Here is a 13,434-nt window from a genome sequence, read left to right as displayed (position 1 = left end):
GCTGCTCTGAAGAAGTAATTTGAGAGAAGTCGAATATTAACTGTGTATAATCTCTGTCACCACCTTGTGGCCTCAAATAATTCTGCCCTCTTTTATTTACAAAATCTTCCATAATCTTGCATTTATCTAGACCACACATAGGTCACCGGCTATCCTGGGTGATCCAGAATGGAAGGTCTTTAAATGGATTATTTTACAAATATTTTGGTAACTCTATAAAACCTTGAAAAGAAGCCACGATTTAAATTAAATTAAGGCCTTTGAAAAAAAAAAAAGGGAAATGCGCTTTTTTTTTTTTAATGCTAGCGAAGCAATGGAAAGGAAAACTATTTTAAACATTAATATTTTTTATTATGGCAAAATGTACATGACATAAAATTTACCATTCTCAAGTGTATAATTCAGTGGCACTAAGGTCATTCACAGTGTTGTGCAACCATTACTACTATACATTTCTAGAAAATTTTCATTATGCTGAATAGAACTATGTACCTATTTAACTCCCTATTCTTTCCACCCTTTAGCCCCTAGTAACCTTTATTTTACTTTCTGTCTCTATGAATTTGACTATTTTCCTCATAAGTGGAATCATGTAGTATTCTTCCTTTTGTGTCTGGCTTATTTCACATAGCATAATTTTATTCATGTTGCAGCATGTATCAGAATTTCATTCCTTTTTAAAGCTGAATAATTTTCCATTATATATACCATATTTAAAAAATCCATTCAACTACTCAAGGGCATTTAGATTGTTTCCACTTTTTGGCTATTGTAAATAGTACTGCTGTGAACATTGATGTACAGAATCTGTTTGAATCCTTGCTTTCAATACTTTTGGGTATATACCTAGAAGTGAAATTACTGGATAATATAGTATTGTTTAACTTTCTGAGAAACTGCCATACTGTTTTCACAGCAGCTGCACCATTTTACATTCCCACCAGCAGTGTACAGGGTTCCAATTTCTCTACATCCTCTCCAATGCTTGTTATTTTCCCTTTTTTTTTTTTGAATAGCCATCCTAATAGGTGTAAAGTATAAATATTAACTTTTGAGTTGACTTTGAAAATCAATTAACGTGAAGTTAATTCAAGAAATATTTTTGAGCTGCTGCTACATATAAAGCACTGTTATGATCTGAGGGAATAACAAGGATGAGTAAAACATATCACTGAATCATTAGGTGATTTTCAATTTATTTTTTTCTCCAAATGTATTTGGGAACAAGTAGTCAACTTAAATTTTAATTGGGTGGTTGGAAAAACTAATATAGAGACTTTATGCCAAATTTATAGAAAATTGTTAGTGGAGATAAAAATGTTTATTAAACTAATTTACCAAAGAATATAGTCAGATGCTAATATATAGTTTTTCTTTGGAAAATTCACAATAAGAATTATGTTAGGCAGATCTCTAATTAAATTTTTTTTTTTACAGGTTAGACTTGTTAAAGAATCCTGAATATTACTATAATGGCCACTGCTCAACTCTCTCACGCCATCAGAATTCACAAGGCATCTAAGGTATTTATTCAGAATTAAAGAAAATCAATTACTATGTAGTTAGTTCAGAATCATGACTTCAATCTTTGGTGTTTTTTTAAAATAGTAGTTTTATCAGTTAATTGGCACATAATATTCTGACAGAGTATGTCTACATTTTAACTGCCTAATGGACTGAGGATGTTCAGAAAATTAGAATAGATCCCTACAAAATAACTTACTGGATGCTTGTTTCATATTTCTATATTTAGATTTTCTAGGGTAAAATGAATAAAAAAAAAGATGTTTAAAGAGAATGGTTCTTTGTTAGACATTCACTTCCCAAAGCAATTAGGAAACTTATAATGTACAACATGATGTAATTATAAGAACCAACGGAGAGAGCACTGAGAAAAACTTGGATGCTGTGACCCTGGGGAAATGTGCCAAGGCTAGGCAACCTTGCTGGGTTTACCTGCTCCAGTTTATCTTGTCCCATGATATTCATTAATGAATCATTTATTTATTCATTGAAAGATCAATATTACATAATATGTATGTAATACTGTGTTATCCTCTGAAAGAATAAAAAAAGAATCTTCATCTTCCACAAATTTATCATCTGGTTAAATTAAGATTTGCAAGAGTTAAGTCAACATACAAAGTCATATATATACATTACATATATTTGAAAAAGAGTAAAGCAATACAAATTATAGGAATTTAGAGATTTTCTGTAGAAATGGTTGGTATATTTCTCATGAAGGAGATGGGACTTAAAGTGGACCTTGAAAAATGAAAATGGTTTGGATAGAGGAGAGAGAATTCCATGAAAAAAACCTAGCATATGCCTTGGCTCAGAATAAGAAATAAGCATTGCATGTTTCAGAAAATAACAAAGAGCCCAATTTTAGTGGCATGGAGTGTCATCTGGTTGAACAGAAGCAGGAAATAAAATTGAATAGGAACTTTGAGGACAAAATAATATGGATCATAAAAGCCAGGCTAAGAAATTTATACTTTATTCTGCAATCAATGGAAGTCAGCAAGTTTTATTAGGAGAGTGAATAAAATTATTGTTTAAGGAATATTAAGCTATAGCAGAAGTTTGAAAGATTGAGGCTGAGGAGAATTTGGGCAGAGAGAAAGCAGTCATCTTTCTGGCTCGAATTCAGTATACTCACTAAGCAGGCTCTTGATCTCATTTAGTTTTCTAAGTGTGCTTCTTTCCTGGAAGTGGAAATGCTGATCTGGATATATGAATTGTAATCAGCTTGGTAGTTATTTTTCACTGTAAGTTAATAAATCGAACTTTTGATATAAACAAATCTTTGCAGTTTAGACTGCATGAGCTACTTCTCCCAGTAAATATTAAGTGACTGTACGATTTTGCTATTTAATACTTAACAATAATAATAACTATAGAAGCTAACATTTATTCAGCTCTTACCATGTGCTGGGCACTGTGTCAGGGCTTTATATTATTATTTCAATTAAACCTTGCAATAAGGAGGAAACTGAAGCCCAGAGAAGTAAAGTAACTTGCCTTAGGTCACATAACTTGACAGCTAAGCTGTCAAACATCTCATGCCATTAGCACACTATCTTATTAAAATAATTTTTCATAGTGTTTTTTATTATCAAGCCATAGTAGTTTCATGTATTAGACATTTATAAAAACAACAATAATAGTCCTTAAAGTATTAGACCAGCTGAGCTGAGAAAAAAAATCCCTGGAGTCTAGAGAAGTAACAGAACTCTAGAGGCTTTTCTAACCATTGGTATTCATGACTACAAATGGGCTTTTAGATTCTATATTTAAAGTAAACGTCTTTATACTTTCAGGTTATTTAATCTTACAAATGATTATTACTCAAGTATTGCCTCTAAGTTTTGGCATATTTTCAATAAGTTACTATATATGTATGCCATGCCAGCTATTAACCAATTACTGAAAAGAACCTTAATTTCTCAAGATTTATGGGTACAAAAATCAAAGAGCAATTTTCTCTAAAATTTTACACATACACACACACATACACACCTAATTCCTTCAGCTTCAATTTTTCCTACTTCTGCGTAATATTCTTAAAGCAATTGTTTTACTCTCTCACCTGATCAAACCTACTGACTTTCCATTGATTGTAGATTAAAACATAAATTTCTTTGCTTGGTTTTTAAGATCCATATTAATCTCGCCCCCGCGCCCCCCCCCCCGGCCAAAGTTCCTAGCATACATGTAAGAGTAGTAATTTTATCATATACCTTTTTAACAACTGAATATAATCTGGTTTGACAAAAAGGTGAACTGATTTTGCCACTACATAGTATACTAAAGAAGAAGCAAGCTTATATAGCAAAATTATGTCTAGAATGTCCCAAAGACATTCTAGAATGAGATCTAGATATAAAAATGCTTTTGAAGAGTTCTCTTTCATCTAAAGTCATATTTAAGTAACGGAATTATTAAAACTTCAACAGTTGAAACAGTGCAGTAGAGTAAAAGACCCCTGAATTTCAATAAGGTAATCAAAGACCTACCATCGTGACTTCTAACAGCATAGATTAGTTTCACTTTCTTTTGTACTTTAATTAAATCAAATCATACAGTAGTACTTATTTGTATCTGTTTTTGTTGTTGTTCAGCTTTATGTGTGAGAGTCATCTATATTGTTAAGTATAGTTGTAGATCATTCATTCTCATTGCTTGAATAGTATTCCATTGTGGGAATATACCATAATTTGTTTATCCATTCTCTTGCTGATGGACATTTGGGTAGTTTCCAGTTTGGGACTATTTAGTGAACATATGTATGCATATCTATCGAATGAGTGGAATATGGGTCATAGGATATGTGTGTATTTAGCTTTAGTAGATGACCACTAAGCAATTTTCCAAAGAGGCTGTACTCATTTACACTCCTATATATCCTTGTTAACATTTGGTATTTTTTAATTTTTAAGTTTTAGCTATTTTGGTGGGTGTGTAGTGTTACCTCACTGTGATTTTAATATGGACTTCCCTGAAGAAGTTTGAGTACTTTTTCATTGTTTATTGGCCATTTGGATATTCTCTTTCATGAAAGGTCTGTTCAATTATTTTGCCCATTTTCCTTTTCCATTGTCTTTTTCTTAGTGAATTTTAGGTGTTCTTTATAAATCCTGGATATGAGTCTTTTGGCAGACATATGTATTAAACTATCTTCTCCTACTCTTGAGTTGATTCTTTGCTCTTAATAGTGTATTACTGAACAGAAGTTCTTAAGTTTAATATAGTTTAATTTATTAATATTTGGAAAATACTTTAAAATTATAATCTATTGACACAACACCAGCTGGAGTTCATGAGACACATTTTGTGTTTAGATTAAAAAAGACAGCAAAAAGCAATCTCATTACTAATTAATTGACAAAAATGATCATATTTTAATTTTTATGTTAATATATGTACACAAAAAACATTAAATGATATGACAAACATGTTGAAATAATAACTCAAGATATAAAACAAACTATCAGCAAATACTCTGTATGCAAAATGACTGTTAGTTGGTAGACACTTCTTACATACTGAAGTAAAATTCATGTATCTGTCACTCTTATGACATTCCTAATGTGGCACACTATTTCTTAAGGAAAACTGTCCAGTCTTTTGAGAACAACAGTATAAATTGTTTAATATGTCACACACACATAGATACATATATACATAAACTTTAGAAGGAAACTATTATTAGCATTGATATTTTTTATGGAACACTATCTGACATCTTATAGAACCTCAATGTTATGCAGAACTCTAGCTTAAGCAAAGCACAAAGGTATGGAAATACATAGAAGCAGAACAGTAGATGGTATTTCCACATGGCTAGAGGGTAGGAGAGAATAAGGGAGTAAGGGTAGAGAGGAGGGGGTGCGAAATGAGGCAGGAGAGCTAGGCAAGGATAAGATTTAGATAGTTTTCAAATGCTCCACTAAGGTACTTGGACTCTATCCTGTATGAACATTGGAAGTGTTGTGATAAGATTTGTATTCTTTAAAGTTACTGATGGCAATATGAAGAATAGGTTGAATGAAAGGAACTGTTGGCAGAGAGATCAGGGGCTATTGCAGTAATAAAGGGGGGAAGTGAATATGTCCTGAGCCCAGACAGTGGCAGTGAGAAGGAGAAGGAGAAAACAGATTTGAGAACTCTTTAGAGAGAATTCATAGAAGTGAGTGATTGGATATGGGTATGAAAGAGAGAGAGAAAGCAAAGATGACTCTACTTCTACCCTAAATGATTGGAGTGATGCCAATTCATTTGTCTGAGATGAAATTTGGGATCAGATTTTGGTCATAAGTAATAGAGATAAACTGAGTTTGAGGGTCTACAGAATGGTCTAGGTGTAGATGTCCAGAAAATAAAAATGTGGAAGTGGGGCTCAGAACAGAAATGAGTACTCAAAGTCTCTGTATAGGCTGTGGCTGAAGCAGTGAGACTAGATGAGATTATCCAAGAAAAAAGAGCTATGAAAAGAGAGAAAGACTGAAGGCAGAATCCTGGGCTGAGACCAACATTTAAAAGGCAGAAAAACTGGAAAAAATAAAAGAGATTGAGATAGATATGGAGGGATAGGTGAAAAACCAAAATAAAATAGTATTATGGTAGCTGAGAGAGAGGAGGGAGAGTGTAGCCAAGTGTCAAGCACTGCAGAGAAGTTACATAGCACTAGGACCAAGAAGAGGTCAATGATAGGATGTGCTTTGGAGATGATAGTATAGAATGGATGAGGTAAAAGACAGATTGCAGTTGGTTCTGAGAAGTGTGTAAAGGAAAGGAGATTATATAATTATAGTAAAACTCCAGTTTTGCCTCAGATCCATAGATTATTTTGAAATAAGTTGTATTAGTCTTGAATTACTTGGATAACTAACTTTCTTTTCTGCATTACCTGTGGAAACCTAATTTAAGCAATATTCAAAGCCTGTTTCCTTTTGATTACCTATAAAGGTATCAGATTTGAAGTCCTGAGAAATCTTTCCATCATGTCTGTGGTAATGGCATGATGGACTGACTATGTTAAAGAATACTAATCGTTTTCATCTTTGTTTTTTTTCCAGGAAACAGTTTTCCCATCCCAAATTACTAATGAGCATGAGTCACTGATAATGGTGAAGAAACTTTTCGCTACTTCCATCTCATGCATAACATATTTAAGGGGCCTGTTTCCAGAGAGCTCTTATGGAGAACGCCATTTGGATGGTAAAGTTTAACTAAATGGTTACTTTGGCTGTTGTAGCCCTTTTCTGTATTTGGCAAGAGTAAACCTTTAATCTCTCACAGAACATGCTCATTCAAAGTCATGGGCCTGTTCTTCAAGATCAATTTGCTAATTCATTTTCCATTTTGATTTCATCACGTTTAGTGGTTTTACTTATAGGAACCATTAGTTCCTGGCTAGATATCAAATGACAGACTGAGGAGAAAAGAAATCTGTGTAAACAAGCCCAGTATTTCTAAACTATAGGTATAAAAGCAGCAGCCAGATCAAAATCTGTTTGGGTGCTGTAGATTTGTGCTATTTTGCATCTCAATTGAATTCGTTCTTTGAATTATACTTTGGCATTGAGGAAGTTTAATGGAGCTAGGTGAAACATATTAACACACATATGCAAATATGCTGGGAAAGAATGAATACTCAGGCCAAACTCATTTGTTGATTAGCGTGGATATTTAGACAATTATTATTCTATTATCAGCTCAAGTCTTTTCGTAATTGCCAGGTCTTCTAATTTCCTTCCTTTTGTTTCTTATGTCCATAAACTTATGATCTCATTTCTTTATATTACAAGCTGTTTCTGGTTCCTTTCCTCCTCTTGTATTAAAAAAAAAAATGTACCTAGGACTCTTCAATTTTTCAAAATCTTATTATTTGTTTAAAAATCTGGATTATAATAATAATTCAGAAACTCTTGCTGAATTGTCACTAAACTGGAAACTACCATTTGGAAAATATAGAGAGCTACAAGTTTCCTTGTAAGAAGTTATTTTTTAAAATTTAACTTTACTTTAAATTTCTCACATCTATATTTAATGATATACCTTGGCCTCATTCCAATTTAATTTTCTTAAACAACATTTGACTCTACATGAACATCAGTGAAATGCATGTAGGCTTTAAACACAAAAACTTGATATTTGCAATTATGACAATCTAGTTTGTATTATGTCCTTTTTTTGGTTTATTGGATATAAATCTGTAATAGTGAATGTGTTTATATATAGCACATAGTTTCAGTTTCTCCTTTTGTTTAGAACATAGAATAGGAAAAAGACATGCTTTGGGTAGTTAATTATTAAAATGCAAAATTCAACCTAGTAAATTTGAAGATCTAATTGGCTTTATTAAGTAATTTATGAATTGGGCAACATTCCGTCTAGCAACTGGAAGGGCATTCTGAAAGGTTGTACAAAATGGAAGCTTTTTATAAGAAGAAGGGTTGAACAAGGAAACTATTAACAAAGAAAAGAATGGGTTACTTTTGGGCCAGGACATATTTTCTTTGGGATAAGAGAATGGGAAAGGTTTTTATCATTGCCTCTTCTTTCTGTTGGGGGATGGAGAGGGCCTGCAGTGGCAGATCACTGGTGCCTGACCAGAGGATTTCATACTGGTTGATTAACATAACATTTCTGAGAGAGTTTGAAACTGCAGTAAAATCAGGTATTAAATCTGGGTTTGTATCATGGGCTTTTAACACATTGATGCCATTTTGGGCGTGGTTTTTCTTTAACATAATTAAACACTTATTGTGTGCCAATTGCTACCCTAGGCATGGTGGGTAATGCCATTCCTATAGCTTTATTTTTTGTGACACTTTTAATGGAAGTTATATGTCTCCCACTCAATGTTAGTACTTAAAAATACTCAATACTCCTATGTCACTCTTTTTTGTAGTCTCTAAATGTTATACCAATATAGAATACTTTTAATATCCTTCAATATAAGTAGAGATGACATCAATTTTAGGATAAGAGAAAATGTAAAGGTGAAATGACTTGTGCAAAGTCGTACATGAATCAGTGATTGATTTTGGACTGATCAAAACCCAAGCTCTTTTAATATGATTTTCTATTCTTCCCTATGTCAACATAAGAACATCCAAACCTGTAGAGAATTATTGAGTTTATCTGAGCCAAACTGACAACATGCTGGGAAACAAGATCTCAAATGTTCCAGAGAATAACAGTTTTGCAGTTTCTTTTATACATTTGAAATTACGGAGGAAATATAAGGAAGATTACGTGAAGGTGGGAGAAAGCCAGGCAGGGAAATCTCTATGATTGGATTACAGGATAATTAACTACTCTTGAGGATGGTTAGGCCTCCTAGGGGTCTGAAAAAGAGGATTACTCTGGCATTTCAAAGGTGTGTTAACCTAAATACGCAAGAACAATGGACAAGGCTTGGATTAAGGTAAAAATAAACCTTTTACTAACGCAGTTATATGCCTGAGGGGAAACTACCTACTATAACCTGCCTAGTTAGGAATTTATGATCAGATCACCCTGTGAGGTTACTTTTGGTCACTTGACTTTTCAGATTTATTACAGAGCCTCTTTATCGTCCAAACCTAACTACAGTAAGGTAGTTGAATTTCAGATGGAAATTAATATTTAAGAATAATTCATGTAAAAATTTTTATTTTTGTTTTTTACTGAGAAGAAGAGAAATATCAGAGAAGTGACTTGAGATTGAGGTGTATATTTTAAATTGGTTAAATGGTGATGGTCTCAATACTACCTTATGATTACCTAGAATTCAACAAAAGCAAAGAAATGACACAAATTGATTTTGCAACCAAGTCATTGTGCTACTGTTGGGAAGGAAAATTTTTCCTTCTAGGTTCTTTGGGTTTTTCTAGTAATTAAGTTGACATGAAACATTAACGAAAGAAAAATAAATTTAACTTTGCGCATACAGGAGACCCATACAATTGAAGCCAAAGGCATTCAGGCAATTCAGGCTTTTATGCCATCCTGAGCTAAGGAATGGGATAAGGGCCTGGGGGATTCAAAGGGGAAGAGGGCAATTCACAGGAAGATAAGAGACACAGGTGTTTGGTAATCAGATGTTTGCCTTGTGCAGTTAAGTCTTTTAGATAAGAAGTTATCTCTGGTAATAGCTCTCTTTTTGGGCCATACTCCACATTTAAATTTTTTAGTCAGTTAAAGGAGAGGTAAAAGTTTTCCTTGAGTCAGCTGGGTCTTGGTTACTGTGAACCAGATAATCCATATGCTAAAGTTGCACATTCTGAGATAGCATATTCTGCTTCCCTTCACTACACTGTATAAGGAGAGACTGCAAAACTATAATCAAAATAGGAACTAAGCTAATTATCAATGTAGGATTTTTAAAGGTGGTATTTAGAGATTCAAAATGCTTTTATAAGCTATAAAACTAAGTTATATAAAGAAAATAGTTAAAGGAATACCGTTATTTAGCATGGATAATTTTAGTACACAGTCATTTAGTAGATGAAAATAGACTATGTTTCTATTTTTGTAGACCTCAGTTTAAAAATCCTCCGAGAAGATAAAAAATGTCCTGGGTCACTGCATATTATCAAATGGTAAGTAATTGAAATTTTATAAAAGTTGAAATTACCCATAATTTCGTGGCTGAAATTACCCATAATACTTTATTTGGTAACATTTCCTTAAAACTTTCTTTCTTTCTTTTAATAATTTCATAGAAATTTGTAGCCATTATTCAATATTATTTTAAGGTACTGATTTAGTTTTGTTTTTGAAGTGAATGGACTTGTATAAAGGAAGAAAAATATCAATCAAAACCTGATTACTCATGTGCATGTTAATGTCCTAAACATTATGGGAGCCGAAAAGAAAAGGTGATTCTTTACCTCAAAATTGCTTATCTATTATTTATAAAGTTCTATCAACATGTTAAATGATATTTGAAGTTTAAAAAATTAATTAAATGGGAAAGGTAAATGATTATCAATTTAATGTACTTCAAAACAAAAAACATAAATTAATTCTGTACTTGGAATTCGTTTTGGCTTTGCATCTAGTTGACATCAAACATTTATTTCTTGACAGGATTCAAGGTTGTTTTGATGCTTTGGAAAAGAAATACGTAAGAATGTTTTAAAATTTATACTAGAATCAAAGACTAATCTTTTATCTCTTAAAAAAATAGTTTAGCCTTTATTTTGTTGTTGTGTTTTAAGGATATACCAGTGCCTACATTTGCATTCATGGACCAGTTTTCTTTTTATGTCTTTGTTGTCTCATTGATGTTTCATTTACATTAATTAGAAATGAAACCCTCGTTTTTTCTTTTACATACTCATATCTTTTTGACCACAGAATTTCCTCTGAAGTCACTGGGAGATATCCACAGGATGTGGGAAAGAGGAGACAAGAATCTGGCATTCAGTCCATTGAATATGGTCAAAATAGTGGCAGATATAAAAGGAAAAATTGATCTTGAATCATCTGTTTTTATTCTGTGCTGGTTACTTTGTTAACTATGGTGCATGTATATAACCTGTTCCCCTAAAATAGCTAGTATTGTGGCTCAAATTTTTTAGAAATGCAGCTTGAATTTTAAGTGCATCGGATCTTTCTCACTGCCCAAGACAGCTATGAAGGGTGTAAAACTTAGAGGCTCTAGTCCTAGTTGAAGAGATAAGATATATATAAATGAACTTTTTGTCACTGCTTCCCCCCTTTCCCCATCTGTATTTTCTTTTTACTTCTTTTCAATTTCTATTCCTTTAAGAAATCTTCAGGTAAATAAGCCTTACATTGGATTATTTAGTTGTACACATACATTTCCTTTTTCACTGAACAATTATTATTTATGATTTATTCAACACTGACCTGGGGGAGTGAGAGATACAATTATTATTTATGATTTATTCAACACTGACCTGGGGGAGTGAGGGATACAAAAATAGAACAGATATAAGATTGTGCACTCAAAGAGCTTATAGACCATGACAGAAGATATATGATATTCACAGGCATGGCTGATAATCAGCTGTTACACATTGGCCCACCTGTATCTGTTGTTAAAATATTGAAATACTCTATTGATATGGTAAATAGCTGCTTCTCTGAGACCCCAAATGACCCCACAATGTCCTTCCCATTACCCCACCATTGTCTCTTTTGGGATCTCCCCAGACAATTCCACAATCTAGCAACTAAAGGGTTAACAACCTGGCCCCAGGAGGGCTTCTTGGCTAAGTTTACATCCTTTCTGATTAGTCACTACCTGTGCCTTATTGGGCTGTTAAATATTGATTTTTTTCACATTATATTTTGACTATCACCTCTATCACAAGTATAAGGAACCATAATGCCCAATAGAAAGTAATGCATGTCAAAGAAAAAATACTGATTGTATACAGGGTTATATCTAGTTAGGGGCAAGAAAGAGATCTTTGAGAGAGAGAAAATGGCTTTTGAGCTTTGAAGGCCCTTAGTATTTGGACAGGTTGAGAAGGGGAGAAAGTCATCACCAGCATACTGAACAGTGCTCATTCATTCTCCTTCATCTATTCATTTAGCAACACTTCCTGAGTGTCCATCATTGAGGAGCAGTACAATGTAGTTACGAGCTCAAGTTTTGGAATCAGACAGTCTTAAGTGAATCCCAGTTTTGCCACTTGTTGATATAAGACCATCTAAACCCACAGAAAAATTTTATCAGAGTTTATTTCAGATAAACCAATGATAGTTTCCAGGAAGCAAAATCTAAAATGCTTAGAAGAATAACAGTTTTGCAGTTTCTTTTATGCTTTCAAGATTAAGGAGGAAGCGTAAGGAAGAAATAACAAGGTGGGGACTGGATTACAGGATAGTTAACAAGACTATGTACTGTCTTAAGGGGGGCTATATAGCCTAATTGTCTCCTTATTCCCATTCTCAATCTCCTACCATTCCAACCCACTGTTCACACTACATTCTTTTAGAAACTTGAGTCTGACCATGTCATTCTTTAGCCTAAAAATATTCCATGGCTTTAAAAATAAAGTTCAGAATCCATCACATGATCTACAAGGCCTGTATGATCTAGTCTCCATCTGCCTTTCCAAAGCATCATTCTCACCGTTGCTCACCATGTTCAAGCCACATAAGGATTCTAGAGCATGTAAAGTGCCTTTTACCTTTGTATATAGTGTTCTTTTTTGCCTGGAAAATTTCTTTCCCTACCCAACACCTTTTACCTGGCTAACTGCAATTTATCCTTTAGGTCTCAGCCTAAATATTTACTTCCTCAGGGAGGCCTTCCCTGATAGCCCTCCTCCCCAGCCTAGATTGTCCCTCTGTTTAATGTTTTAAAGCGCCCTGTACTGCTTCTTCATAGCAATTAACACATATTTATGTAATTTTTTTGTTTATTGTTTTCTTCTCTGCTGGTCTGCATGTTCCCTGAGAACAGGGGCCATGACTATTTTTGAATGAATGAACTTTAATTAAATAATATAAAATAGAGGTTCACTAAGTAGTCTTAAATCAATTGTATGCAGTAATCAAAATAGCCACACAGTGTCACTAAAGTTTTAGTCCTTTCGGCAAAATAGGTGAATAATTTGATATGAAATTATGGTCCTGAAATTTTCTCATTTGCATTCTAGTTTTTTAAGATTTATCATAGGCTTTATTATGTCTCTATCTCTATATCTATATATTCTATTACTTTTCGGGGAGAATCTGTTTCTAGTAACAGATAGATGTAGGGAAGGCACAGATTTTATAGATTTATATCAGACTTTACATTTTTTACTTTAGTAGATTAGTTTCAAAAGGCACAATTGTTTGAAATACTTGTAGCATATTTAATTTTTAGTAATAATAAATTATTTTGTATATCTTTTGCCTCCCAAACTAGAATAAAACTTATAGAGAGTAAGGATAGTTATTTTCTTTTTTTGT

At 33.2% G+C, this 13,434-nt stretch overlaps 1 protein-coding gene across 1 annotated transcript in view; it reads left to right on the top strand.

Moving 5' to 3' along the window:
- The first annotated feature begins 1,436 nt into the window (after window positions 1-1,436).
- The window catches only part of HORMAD2 (HORMA domain containing 2), a 74,164-nt gene continuing 62,166 nt past the window's right edge, over window positions 1,437-13,434 (top strand). Inside the window, exons 1-4 of the mRNA XM_011373335.2 lie at window positions 1,437-1,523; window positions 6,585-6,726; window positions 10,034-10,097; window positions 10,588-10,624. Coding sequence (XP_011371637.1) covers window positions 1,473-1,523; window positions 6,585-6,726; window positions 10,034-10,097; window positions 10,588-10,624 — 294 coding nt within the window. The 5' untranslated portion in view covers window positions 1,437-1,472. The remainder of the gene's footprint in view (window positions 1,524-6,584; window positions 6,727-10,033; window positions 10,098-10,587; window positions 10,625-13,434) is intronic.

Source organism: Pteropus vampyrus, unplaced genomic scaffold, assembly GCF_000151845.1.
Source record: "Pteropus vampyrus isolate Shadow unplaced genomic scaffold, Pvam_2.0 Scaffold223, whole genome shotgun sequence".
Classification (NCBI taxonomy): Eukaryota; Metazoa; Chordata; class Mammalia; order Chiroptera; family Pteropodidae; genus Pteropus; species Pteropus vampyrus.
The sequence above is the reverse complement of the archived record's forward strand: the minus strand, read 5'-3'. Positions and strand labels throughout refer to the sequence as shown.